This window comes from Bubalus bubalis, chromosome 23 (assembly GCF_019923935.1).
Source record: "Bubalus bubalis isolate 160015118507 breed Murrah chromosome 23, NDDB_SH_1, whole genome shotgun sequence".
Classification (NCBI taxonomy): Eukaryota; Metazoa; Chordata; class Mammalia; order Artiodactyla; family Bovidae; genus Bubalus; species Bubalus bubalis.
The window spans coordinates 13,707,327-13,720,314 of NC_059179.1; the positions used below are offsets into that span (position 1 = coordinate 13,707,327).

General features: G+C 35.2%; 1 protein-coding gene across 2 annotated transcripts in view; it reads left to right on the top strand.

Moving 5' to 3' along the window:
- Positions 1–12,988, top strand: part of TNKS2 (tankyrase 2) — a 66,564-nt gene that overhangs the window by 28,315 nt on the left and 25,261 nt on the right. For both annotated transcript variants that reach the window (XM_025274181.3, XM_025274180.3), the window contains exons 10-16: positions 1,357–1,448; positions 1,537–1,615; positions 4,468–4,639; positions 6,659–6,738; positions 9,765–9,910; positions 10,616–10,781; positions 11,309–11,528. In XM_025274181.3, the coding sequence (XP_025129966.1) occupies positions 1,357–1,448; positions 1,537–1,615; positions 4,468–4,639; positions 6,659–6,738; positions 9,765–9,910; positions 10,616–10,781; positions 11,309–11,528 (955 nt within the window). The remainder of the gene's footprint in view (positions 1–1,356; positions 1,449–1,536; positions 1,616–4,467; positions 4,640–6,658; positions 6,739–9,764; positions 9,911–10,615; positions 10,782–11,308; positions 11,529–12,988) is intronic.

The window sequence follows — 12,988 nt, forward strand, 5'->3', positions numbered from 1 at the left end:
CAGTATCAAGATGGTACAGGGAAATTTGGAAAAACTGACATGGGAAATTTTCCAGTCTGGAGAATTAATTCTGCATTTTGTTTCCCCTTAAGCTTTCTACCATTAAACTGCTCATTTTTGTGATTAGCCTTAGAATGCAAGGAATTAACTGTTGGTAGACGTTGTATTGCAGAGGCAGTGTCTTCTGAGTTTCGAGGTCCCAGGCCCTGCCCGTAAAAGGATGAGGCTGAAGAGAAAGGGTGCAATTTGAAATGGATAAGCTCAAGAATTCTTGAATATAAACTATTTTCCATTCTCTGTGCCATCCTGATAGATGTCCTGGGATGATGATTCAAAACACACCAAAAGAGCTGTATTCACCAATTGGAAATGATGTTATTAAGGGCAAGGGAATGAGTTTGGTGACAGCAACAGTATCAGAATGAATCTGAAGCAAAGCCATGAAGATCAGATAAGCTTTGTAATTAGCAACAAGTTAAAATCAGACACATCCATGTATACTGTGTTTAGATGTATGTGCAAGTTACCTTGACAGTTATCCAGAAGTTGTATTCCATGAATTCTCAGGTTTCAGTTTTAACTTAACATTCATACATTGATTAAGTCATTTACTCACTGACATTTATTGAACACCTGTTGTGTATGAGTATAATCCTGGATGTTGGGGAGATAAAGATCTGGGACATGACTATGAGAGTTTTACTGGGTTTATGACTGGCGAATCCCTACCTCCTGTCTCCCTTCCTCCTTGATGCATCATAAACATAGATCCTGAAGCCTCCAGCTCAGACTGTATCAATTTCCACCACCAGTTTTACCAAACAGGTAATCCAGGGTCCTTATTCTGCTAGAGCAACTCATTGAGAAAGAAAGAAAGAAATACCACCTAGTTTGTCAGCGATTCCATCAGTGTTTTTACCAAGCAGAATCCAGAGCTGACAAACGCTGTGGTATTTCTTCATTAAAGAAATCCTGACATTTGGAGTGTTTTATTAACCTTTAAAAAATAACATAAACACCATGCTCTTTGGGAACAGTTTTGAAAGGACTGTTGATCACAGTTTAAGGTTTTCATCACAGCAGTGGTAGCTTTTGCAGAGATGTAGGGCAACTATAAAGCTTGATCAAAATATTTAATAACACATCACCTGGTAAATAGGATTTTCAGGCCCTGTCTGAATTTGGTAATCATTGCACATTCTAGCCAATAGAAAGTCTTTGAAGAGCAAAGTTAAGTCAAAAGTGAAACAAAGACATGAAATAACTAACATCTTGATTATTTTTGGTTGGATACACGAATATTCTTAAAAATCAGTTGTATAGTCCTTGATTAATGCTTCAATTTAAATTATCTAGCATTGTGCTGCTGCATCTCCATATCCCAAAAGAAAGCAAATATGTGAACTGTTGCTAAGAAAAGGAGCCAACATCAATGAAAAGACGAAAGAGTAAGTTTGCTTTTAATAATTAAAAATTATTGACTCTTTTGTTTTCTGGAAAATACATTCATTGTCCGGCTGACTTTTTCTCTTTAAGATTCTTGACTCCTCTGCACGTGGCTTCTGAGAAAGCTCATAACGATGTTGTCGAAGTAGTGGTGAAACATGAAGCAAAGGTATACTTCATTTTTGGTAATTTTTGGTAATCCAGTGAGTTTCTGATTTTGTAGATAAAATGCCTGATTTCCTAAACTATTTACTCTCTCCTAAGTATTAGTTTTTCCCTCAAAATAGTTCTGCAGATACTTTTTTCTGTATCTTTTTGCTAGAAAAGCTGTGGATTTACTCAAAGAAACATTATTCCTGTATATCCTTCCTTCACCCTTCCTGTTAACCACACCTCACTGGTCAAGTTATTCTTTTTCTAACAGTACACTCTTAAAAGTATCCCTAGCCAGACATATTTATTCTGGAATTCTCTTCTGGTGTCTTCTGTTCCTTGCTTACCATGATAATTCCTATTATTTACCCCAGCCACACTGTCTCTTACCCTCTGTTATTTCTGCCAGAGAACATGGAACAGAAGGAAATAAGTTACTTAAATAAGTTGACTAAAAAGATAGCTCTTCAGATTGTGAAGCTGCTGTTCCATAGTTGGCACTTGGACAAAAAGCATTTTTTTTTAAATGAATCACAAAAGTCATTCACTCCAGAGCATTCAGGAGAGAAATGTTTTCTTTATAAGAGTTATACTTTTTATTAGGAGAATATGGTTTTTCTGTTTATAGAAACAGTATACTTAAGTTTAAAGTCAAGCTGATGTCACTGTGTTGGGCACCGTGAGCTTAGATAATATCATATATCAGCTGTACCGCCAAAAAAGTCAAGTAGACTTAAAGAAGATAAAGCGTTGTATTCATGGAATAGTTAGGTTTTCATCAAGGCTAAAAGTCATCATTTCTTACACAGGAACTTTAAAAAAAATTTCTCAATAAACAATACACATAGCATCCCAGATTGGAAGAGATAACAGTCATTTAATTCAACAGTTTTCACAGTTTTCTTAGCCACAGATCCTTGTCTTCTTCAAACAAAATCGTGGTAGAAATACATTATATAATAGACTTGAGCTGGCTCTTCTCTAAGTGAACTTTGCAGAACGATTTTCTAAGCTGTCCTTTCTTGGATTTCCACTCAAGGAACCACTTCAAATTCTTCAGTTTTTTTAATGTTGCCTTTCAGTGTCCTAATAATTTCTCTCTTATTTGGGGGAATTCTTGATAATGTATAATTTCAATCTTTCCTGTTGTAAAGTATTAAAAAAATAAAGTTTATTTCTGCTTGACTGCTTGGCATATCTCATTTGTCTGTCTGTTCTATAACTTTTTGTTGATTGCTTCTTTTCTTACATGTGGTGTGTTACTTGAAGACTATCTGATGCATATTAAATTTGAGTTGTATAACTCAATGAAACAATCTTGGCTAGGGTGACCAACCATCCTAATCCCCAAACTGAGGGATTTCTGGGAACACAGGACTTTAAGTGCTAAAACCAGAAATATCCCAGCCAAACTAGGACAAGTTGGTCCCCTAACATTGACACAGAATGGCACCCAAATAAAGTTTTCAAGTGGATATAGTTCACGTTTCAGTGAATGTGAGTTCATGAATAAATAGATTAGTTGCTCTGAGCATTTTAAGTTGATTTTTCTGATTCTGTAAGCATGGAGACTAGCTTTTTGTAGGTTACTTTTAGAATTATTGAGAAAGTCTTACTATATAATCCTGTTCAGATGTTCTCCAGTTCCATGAATGTGAATTGGATAGTGTCTTAAAACACACTAGTGGTCACATAATTACTGAGGAATTTTATTTTTCAGTTACGTTTTGAAGAATTATTTTCCAGGGTGGCAGGGGAGGGAGTTGGTGGGTTGGGAATGAGATAGAAGGGGTCTTACAGATGATTTTTTAAATTATTACTATGAAATTTTTCAAAAATACAGCCAAGTTGAGAGAGTTTTACAGAGTATAACTATATACTCGACATATAAATTCTACCACTAGCTTTTTACCATACTGTTTTCTTACATATCCATCAATTTTTCCCTCTTATCAGTATCTTACATTTTTTGACACACTTCAAAGTAATTTGCAAGTTACTATACACACCTCCCTAAATTCTTTTAGTAGGCATCAACTAGAGGTCAGTATTTGTTTGTAGTTTTTGTTTGGATGTGGAATTTACATACAATGAAATATACAGCTCTTAAATGTACATTTACTGAATTTTGCCTAATGCAAACACCTGTGTAACCAAAACTCTTGAAGATAGAGAACATAACCACATGGCAGAGACAGTGTCCCATCCAAGGCAGTCTCCTTGCCTAGAGGCAACAACCATTTTGATTTTTTCTACAGTAGATTGATTTGCCACTTTGGACCTTCATGTCCATGAGATCGTACAGTATTCATTGACTCTTCTGGGTCAAACTTTTTTTCACTCAGGTTAATGTTTTGGAGATTCAGCAGTAACAATAATTCTTTTTATTGCTGAGAATATTCCATTGTGTGAATATACTGTAGTGTCTTTGTACAGATTGTATTTTAAATGATAAGATAGAAGATTAAGTATTTTAATGCTAATTTAGTGTCTGACTTTGTTATCTGTTATCTTGGGGTTAGTCTCTACATTTCTGCACCTCAGTGATCCTTAAAAATATATGCATTAGACTTTAGGCAGTGTCTATAAATGTGATGAATCTATGAGTGCTTTAATGCTAAACACAACTATTATTCAACATCTTAAACTTTTAATCCAAAATTGGGTCTCCTGATGTCAGCCTTCATGAATTGGTGAATTTGTACTCTAAATTTGAGAGAAAATACTTTCTTTGCCACTGGATAATAGTCTTTATAAGAGAATACTTGAGCATTTTTAAGTTAATAACAGGTGTTGAACCTGAACCCATAATTAGAGGATTTTAAATTTTATACCACAGGCTAATTTCCATTTTTTCTGATTGTTAAGGTTAATGCTCTGGATAATCTCGGTCAGACTTCTCTGCACAGAGCTGCACATTGTGGTCATCTGCAAACCTGCCGCTTACTCCTGAGCTATGGGTGTGACCCCAACATTATATCCCTTCAGGGCTTCACTGCCTTACAGATGGGAAATGAAAATGTGCAGCAACTTCTTCAAGGTATTGAATACTTCAATGAAATTATTTTTTCAATTAACTTTTAAATTTTTTCATTTATCATTTGGAGTTGGTAGTAAAAAGAAAAATTTTCAAAATTATTGGCTGTTACTTCTCCTTGATCAGCTCATTGTAGTCAATGCCCACATGTTGTTAAGTCTTTAATAAGTTTTTCCCAGTAGTGTTTGCTACTGATCTTTGCTGAGTAAATAGCTGGCTCTTAAGTTTTTATCTAGAAAGGTTTTAAGAGTGAGATATAATAGTTGCTATTTCTTTTTAAAGAGAGGAAAACTGAAAAGGGTAGATATCTCCAGTAGAGCAACCAGAGCTATAAATAATACTCTAGAGACCAGTCCTGCCTCTTCACTCTTTTCTAGATCCTTCATATAAGGCATATAGAATCTGTACAAGGTAACCAACTATTTGACTTATGTTTGAATACACTGATATTCATTGCATTTAAAAATCAAATCAATTTATATTCAATATCTACACATTTGGCGTAGGTTAAACATTTCAGCCTAGAAATCTGGTCCCTTCCAATTAAAGATAAATAAAATAAATCTGGTCCCATAATTTCAAAGTGTCTTTGCCTACATGTCTGTATTTTACTAGAAATTAATAGAACGTCTTTGACACCTCAGAGCTCAAATGAGAAGAAATGTAACAGACCAAGCGTTTTGTACCTTTAATAGTCCCTCTTGATGATCCGTATGCCTGTGGTTTAGAAGCCACATTTTGAGAAAAACACTGCTTGAATAGACGAAGGCAGATTAATAAGATCTCCTGGGAACTTCTAAAATTCTGAACTACAAGACTGCTCTCAAAATTGCCTTTACTTTCCCATTTACCAAGCATTTGTTTCAGTGTCAGAGTTGAGGGTAATAGCATTAGTTCTGTTCAGGTACCTAGTGATGGACGTTGACAGTCTTCCTAATTTTATGCTAATGCTATACATTACCTTTCCATGAGTTTCTTTAAGTGGAATTTCCGAGTCAAGGTTAACATAATTGTTAAATCATCTCCTAGAAAAGCTGTTATGTACCATTTTACATTCCTTTTAATAGTGTATGACAGGACCTGTTTTCCTTGTTAGCTCCAGATATTATGATTCTTAATAATTTCCTTGGGTGAGTGTGTGTGTATGTTTGTATTACAGAAATAATAGGTGCTTTTTAAAATGCAAATTATAGAAATATTGACAGTGTAACTCCTTCATTTGCTCTTTTTCCACTAATGGATGAAAGAAAAGCCCAGTATATCATTTTAATTTGCATTTCCACGGTGCATGCTGCAATATTTTTTACAATTTTTTCTTTGCCTGTAATTTTGTTCATGCTATGTTGTTGTCTGACAGATATTTTTCCAAATCAGATATTTTTTTGGTTCTGCCTTTGATGTACTGCTTTAGGATGCTTTTCTATTTCAAGATAAATATTCACCTATTTATAAAAATATTTTTAAGGTTTAACCTATCTGAAGTTTATTTGTTCTAAGATACAAGGTATATGTTTTCTTCCTTTCTTATGAGATTTAAAATGAGCTATAAAAACATAGAGTTTCAGACCTGAAAATAACTTCACTTGTTTCTAATCCAACGTCTGTCTTTTTAGAACTGAAACAATCTGAGGCCCAGAAAGTTCAAGTGACTTGTTCCAATTCAGATAGCTAGTCAGTGGCAGAACCATGGGTAGATGTCTAGCTGTTGCTCTCCTTATTTAATACTTTACCACCAGTCACTGACTTCATTATAGAGTAATCTTTTGTTATCTATTTTATATTCCATTATATTGCTTAAATCTCATTTTATAGTTATTATTCATATCTATATACATTTCACATATGTGATTCAAAAAAATTTATACTGCTTTTCCCGTACTACTATGGAGATTTCCTATACAATTGCCATCAAACTGTAAAAGGAACTGTACTCTGAAATAAGATGCCTCCCTTAAAACTTGGTCCCATCTTCCAAGTAGAAGTTAATCACTCTTTCCTTCTCTTTCTTTCTTTTTTTTTTAGAGGGTATCCCATTAGGTAATTCTGAGGCAGACAGACAGTTGCTGGAAGCTGCAAAGGCTGGAGATGTAGAAACTGTAAAAGTAAGACATGATCTTATGGTTTTTTTAACATTGGGTTTTTACTTTGACAGTGTTAATGAATCCGTACTGTTAAAATGAAAAAGTCTAGTTATTTGTACTGTTAAAATAAAAAAATCTAGTTATTTATATGTGCATTGTTTTAAAAAGTAAATAATGCTAATTAGTTCCGCTCTGCAAATAAGGATCATTGAGTAATGAAAGAAACTAGTATCACACGCATCTTGGTAAATATGTCACGGTTATAAATTTAGATAATGACGTGTTTATGGGAATGCATTTTGTTTAAAGAACCTATTCATTTGTCCCTTTAAAAGAATGAACTATATGAATTATTGTCTCTTCTTGTTTACACATGATACATAAAGCAGGAAGGGAAGAAAACTAAACAGTGTATCCCTCTGTCTGTATGTTTATTGTGATTTCTTTGCCTCCTCTACCTCTGTGAGGACCCAGTGCTTAAATGTAATAATAACACAGTGTCACCACTTTTCAGAGCCACTGTCTCCCAATAATCCTCAATTTATCTGGATTGAAATGTTTTTTTCTTTTTCAGAAGAGCAATCCTGAGCCCTTCTGTGGCCCATCTCCTATAATGTTCTTCCATAGAATAACCTTTCCTCAAATTTTGCTTTTACTGTAATACATATGTATTTATGTGATATATAATCATATGTAATGTCTTACTGCCTATACCAGATATTCCTGTTCCGACAGAAACTATATTAGTATATCCAGGTATTTAATCCAGAAGATTGAAATTTTGAAAGAGCAAGACTGTTTTTCAAGTCAACTAATATAAATTAAAATTAACTCAGCATGTTTCATGATTAAATAATTCTTTAGTAAAACAATGTTAATTTCAATTTCCAAAGCTAGTAGGAGGGAAGAAGCCCTGTTGTGTCCTCCTCCCACAACAGACTTTGAAAAAAATGCTTGGTTCTATTTGAGGGAGCATTGATAGGTAATAAGTTTTATTAAAAGCTAAAATTACTGATTTGATTCATGGCAGAGGTCTCCATTTGAAGCAGTTTCACTGTATCTCTCTATGGTGTTCTTAATCCTGAACAGACCTACTCCACAAAGTAAATTTTAGATTTCTTGAGAATGAAACGTTGTGAATGATGGTCTCATCAGAACTTGAGCTCTGAGGATATTTATTCACTGTGCTTTTAAATCAAGAGATTTCTGAAAGTTGATTTTAAAAGTCCATGTGCTCTTTTCCTCCTGCTTTATCTGTGTAGATAGTACAGTCATCTCCAGGTAACTTCAGATTTCATTGTTTTGAAAGAAAAATGCTATTATGCAGTTTTATTATTTGACTTGTTTCTCTTACTGGCTAATGAATGACTTATAGAAAAACAGAACACTCAAGCATAGTGAGCTGTTTGTTCTTGGAGGAAATGATAAGTTGTGTTAGATGGGCACATAGAGTTAAAGTCAGGCAGCTGATTTTTATGTGTGTTGGGTGGAGGTGGTGATAAAAAATTGTAATGCTCATCCATTTACATATATTAAAGAGCGTAAAACTATGTTCAGTACACCTACTATTAAAAACCAGACTTTGTTTTCATAAAGATAAAAGAAGACTATAGGAAGAAACAGATGAAATGAGGATAAGACTGGGTGCAGGAATTGAACTTAGAGAATGAAATAATGCCATTTAATTGAGGAGGACCTTCTTCTCTCCCTGTGATAGGCATTAGGCTGTCTTCCCTTACCTCTACTTATAAAGTCACTCAGTGGAAATTTATCTCCATCAGGCTTTCTGTCCCTGCAGTACCACCTGCATATTTCCCAGTGAACACTTAATTATGTGCTTGGTTGTGTTTGTTTACTGGTGAGCTGTCAGGCTAGATACTTAGATACCTACTATTAGAAAACTTCTCTGAATGGACAAAATTAAACTTGAGAGCTAGGGAGTTAGAGTGGCCAGTGATAACTACTGAATCTAGCAGCAGCACTTTACACGTGTTGAAAATACTTATTCCCTAGAGCCGACTTTAGACCCACAAAACACCCTTTCTCAGTGATAGAACACTGAATGTGTGTATCTAACAGGCTCTCATGTGGAAAGCCACTGAATAGCTTTATCAGACCTGTTATTAAACCTGTTGAGGTAAAACCACTGATCCCTGGCTCCTTTGGTTTATTAGGCTTAGCTTATCTCTGCTTTTAGGGTAGGCTAATAAAAAAGAGAAGGGATTTTTAAACACCATGATTTATTATCTGTGCTGCTTTCTTTCCTCAAATATTCATACTTTTCATGCAAAATACCCTTGAGTATTTTGAGTGTTACAGCTTCTCTCAGTCAGGCTTCCTCATCTAAACAACAACAACCAAAAAAACATAAAAACTTGAGAGTAACTTCTTAATTCTTCCAAGGATGGTACATAACTAATAGCATTCTATTCATTCATTCATTCCATATAGTACAGTATAATTCTCTAGGTGTAATTCCTTGACAGTCAGCATCAGCAATATATGGGAGCTTGTTAGAAATGCAACTTCTCAGGCCCAGTCCCAGACATCTGGAGACTGGACCCAATGCACATGAAAATTTGAGAACCACTGTTATAGAACAGTACTCCTCAGACTTTTAATGTGTTTACAGATCACCTGGAGATCATGTCAGAATACAGATTCTGATTCAGTAGGTCAGAGCGTCTGAGAATCTGAGTTTTTAACAAGTTCCCAGGTGATGCCAATGCTTCTGTGATCCCGTGTATCTGTATATATATTTGCTACAAAATGGAAATTACTGTTGCTAACTGGTACTTACATTACCTTTATGTAAACAGTAGTAATCGTAATAATAAAATTTACCCACTAGCTTTAGCGAAAGAAGATGATTACAGAAAAGAGGACCAGAGGGATTGCCAATAAAGGACAAAATGAAATAAGAATAAATAGCAGAGAGTGTCTGAGAAATTTGATGAGACAAAATAAATCAGGCATTTGAAATTTCTACTAGATGAATGAAAACAAGAAGTCAGAATATACAGCATCATGTGTCTTGCATCCTACAGAAATTGTGTACTGTTCAGAGTGTCAACTGCAGAGACATTGAAGGGCGTCAGTCTACACCGCTCCATTTCGCAGCTGGCTATAACCGGGTGTCTGTGGTGGAGTACCTGCTGCAGCACGGGGCTGACGTGCACGCTAAAGACAAAGGGCAAGTACCAGCCATCGCTGCGCCTCTGTGCCCCCGTCTGACCTTCCTAGGAAAGCCTGAAGGCATTTTTATGAGACGGTGGTTCTTTTATTTTCAGACAAGTCTGTTCTCCAACATTGGCTTAAATATACTTCTTAATTTCAGTTAAGATTTTATGATTTTTATCAAGTATTTTTATGAAGACTTAGTTGCTTAATGCCTTGTTATTTTATAATAGCCAAGGAGATTGCAACAGTAGTGTGATACTGATTTTTAATGTAGTAAATAGTTTGCATTGAGGATACTTGATTTCTTCCAGTTTATATTAATTAAAAAAAAAAAAAATACTTCTTGGGAATCCCCTGTTGGTTCAGTGGTTCTCACTGCCATGGCCCTAGGTTCAACTCAGTCCCTGGTCAGGGAACTAAAATCCCATAAACTGATATGTGGCCAAAAGAGAAAAAAAAATTAAATAAAAATATATAATTCTTAACCCTAGATATTGCAAAATAGATGCTTGTTATGGTCTCTGCAATTTTAAATATTTTAAAAATTTCCTCTCTGCCCCTGTCAAAGTAATTCCATTTCTGCTTACAATAAATTTATGTTCTATAAATTAAAATCAGTAAAATTTCTTTATAAGTCAATAAATTTATCATCTCTGTGTAATTATTTAAATTAAAATATATCTTTGTGTTGTGTTTTTTATTTAACTTTTCATTTCAGAGGCCTTGTACCTTTGCACAATGCATGTTCTTATGGACATTATGAAGTTGCAGAGCTTCTTGTTAAGCATGGAGCAGTAGTTAATGTAGCTGACTTATGGAAATTTACACCTTTACATGAAGCTGCAGCCAAAGGAAAATATGAAATTTGCAAACTTCTGCTTCAGGTATATTTAAGTATTTATGGACAGGGTATATAATGTAGAATATGTTTATTATATTACTTGTAGCTCCAAACTTTAATAGTAAAGGGATAGGAAGCAAAACTCTAATTGTGTACCTAGACTTCAGAATAAATGTCATGAACATTATAAGCCAGGTTTATTTAGCGCTAATGAAATTGATAGTATGTTGGTATCTGTAGGTATTTTACAGTAAAAACAAGACTGCAGTTAAATTTATACCTTATACAAACATTGAAATGTTTGTGAAAACAAAATAGCATATGTGAAAGGTAATTTTTAATGAAATACTACTTTGTTTTGAATGTAATTTAAAATTCTGGTTATATTCTTGTATTATTAAAGCTCAGTAATATTTAAGTGTCTATTTTTTATTGTAATTTTTTGTGTATTAAGCATTATTAATAGTCATGTTAACCTTTAAGTGTCTGTATAAAATAGATTGACTATTTTCTCGTTATCCAAAGGCAAACTTAAGCTAAATCTTCCCTTTCTGTTTTTCACATGCCCAGCATGGTGCAGACCCCACAAAGAAGAACAGAGATGGAAACACTCCTTTGGATCTGGTGAAAGAAGGAGATACAGACATTCAGGATCTGCTTCGGGGAGATGCAGCTTTATTGGATGCTGCCAAGAAGGGCTGTTTGGCCAGAGTAAAGAAGCTGTCTTCACCAGATAATGTAAACTGCCGTGATACGCAAGGCCGACATTCAACACCCTTACATTTAGCAGGTAGGTGAATGAAGTGTCACAGATTTAGGCTGGCACATCTAAGATTCATTTTACCTGAGTAAAATATTTCCTGTAAGTAAATTTGAAAGATTTGAATCAGGTGTCTTCTAATACCGTTATACACTAGAGTGTTTGTACAGGGCCATGCTCTCTTTAGTATAGCAATTTACATTCAGTGAGAATAATTGGAAGCGGCTTTGCTAGTCTCCATGTGCTTTAGAACCTTTATTCCAGGTCATCATCTTGTTTGAATCATCTTTGGTGAATGTGTTTTCGCTGTGGAAGCTTTAAAAACATGCCTGCTTGAGTCAGCCTTCCTGATGGAAAGTTAAAATTTTCCATTCTTCTGATAGTTGTTAAACAGAAGCAGAAAAAGTCTTTACACTTCCAAAAGTTACATAAAATTCTTGTTATTTTTTGTATTAGTTTGTAAGGCCTGCCTTAACAAATTACCACAGAGTAGGTGGCTTAAACAACAGAAATGTATTTTCTCAGCTTTGGAAATGTTGGCAGGATTGGTTTTTACTGAGGCCTCAGTCCTTGGCTTGCAGATGGCCACCTTCTCTCTGAGTCCTCACATGGCCTTTTCTGTGTATATGTGCATCCCTGGTGTCTCTGTGTCCTAACTTCTCCTCTTACAAGGACAGCAGTCACATTGAATTAGGGCTGACCCTCATGGCCTTGTTTTAACTGAATTACCTCTTAAAAGGCCTTATCTTCAAGTACAGTCACATTCTAAGGTACTAATGATTAGGGCTTCACCATATGAAATTTGGGGGATATAGTTGAGTATCTAACTTTTGTTCTGAGTTTTCACTCATGGAACTGGCACAGTCTGTCTTTGTCTTCACTGCATGAAGTGCAGCACTGTGATTTCAGTACAGCTTTCTGAGCTGCATTGAAGGTGCTAGCAGGACTTCCCTGGCAGTCTAGAGGTTAAGACTCTGTGCTTCCACTGCAGGGGCATGGGTTCCGTCCCAGATCAGAGAACTAAGATCCCACAAGCCTCGTGGCCAAAAAATAATGATAATTTTTAAATAAAAATTCATATACCTTTAAAAAAAGAAGAAAAAGTTGCTAGGGAATGGGTCATTAAAATCACTGAGCTACTAGTCTTTTAGTGGAGTTGCATCATAGGCATGTTTGACCCATACAGATTAATATAAATATACATGGTTTAAAAAGAGAAAAAAGGAATGCAGGTGTTTCTGCCACTTTGTGTAATGTAGGAAGTACTCTTCTCTCATTTCCTTTCAGTCTCACATTGTGAGCAACTATGTTCCTAGGGAATTTTTGTTTATTTTTTAGCCATGCCTGGCGTGGCATGCAGGATCTTAGTTTCCCAACCAGGTATAAAACCCGGGCCCCCTGCAATGGAAGCACAGAGTCCCAGCCATTTCCACCAGCTAAGTCCCATAAGAGATCATTTTAGTGTTTGTGGTTTAGACCTTTAAATTATG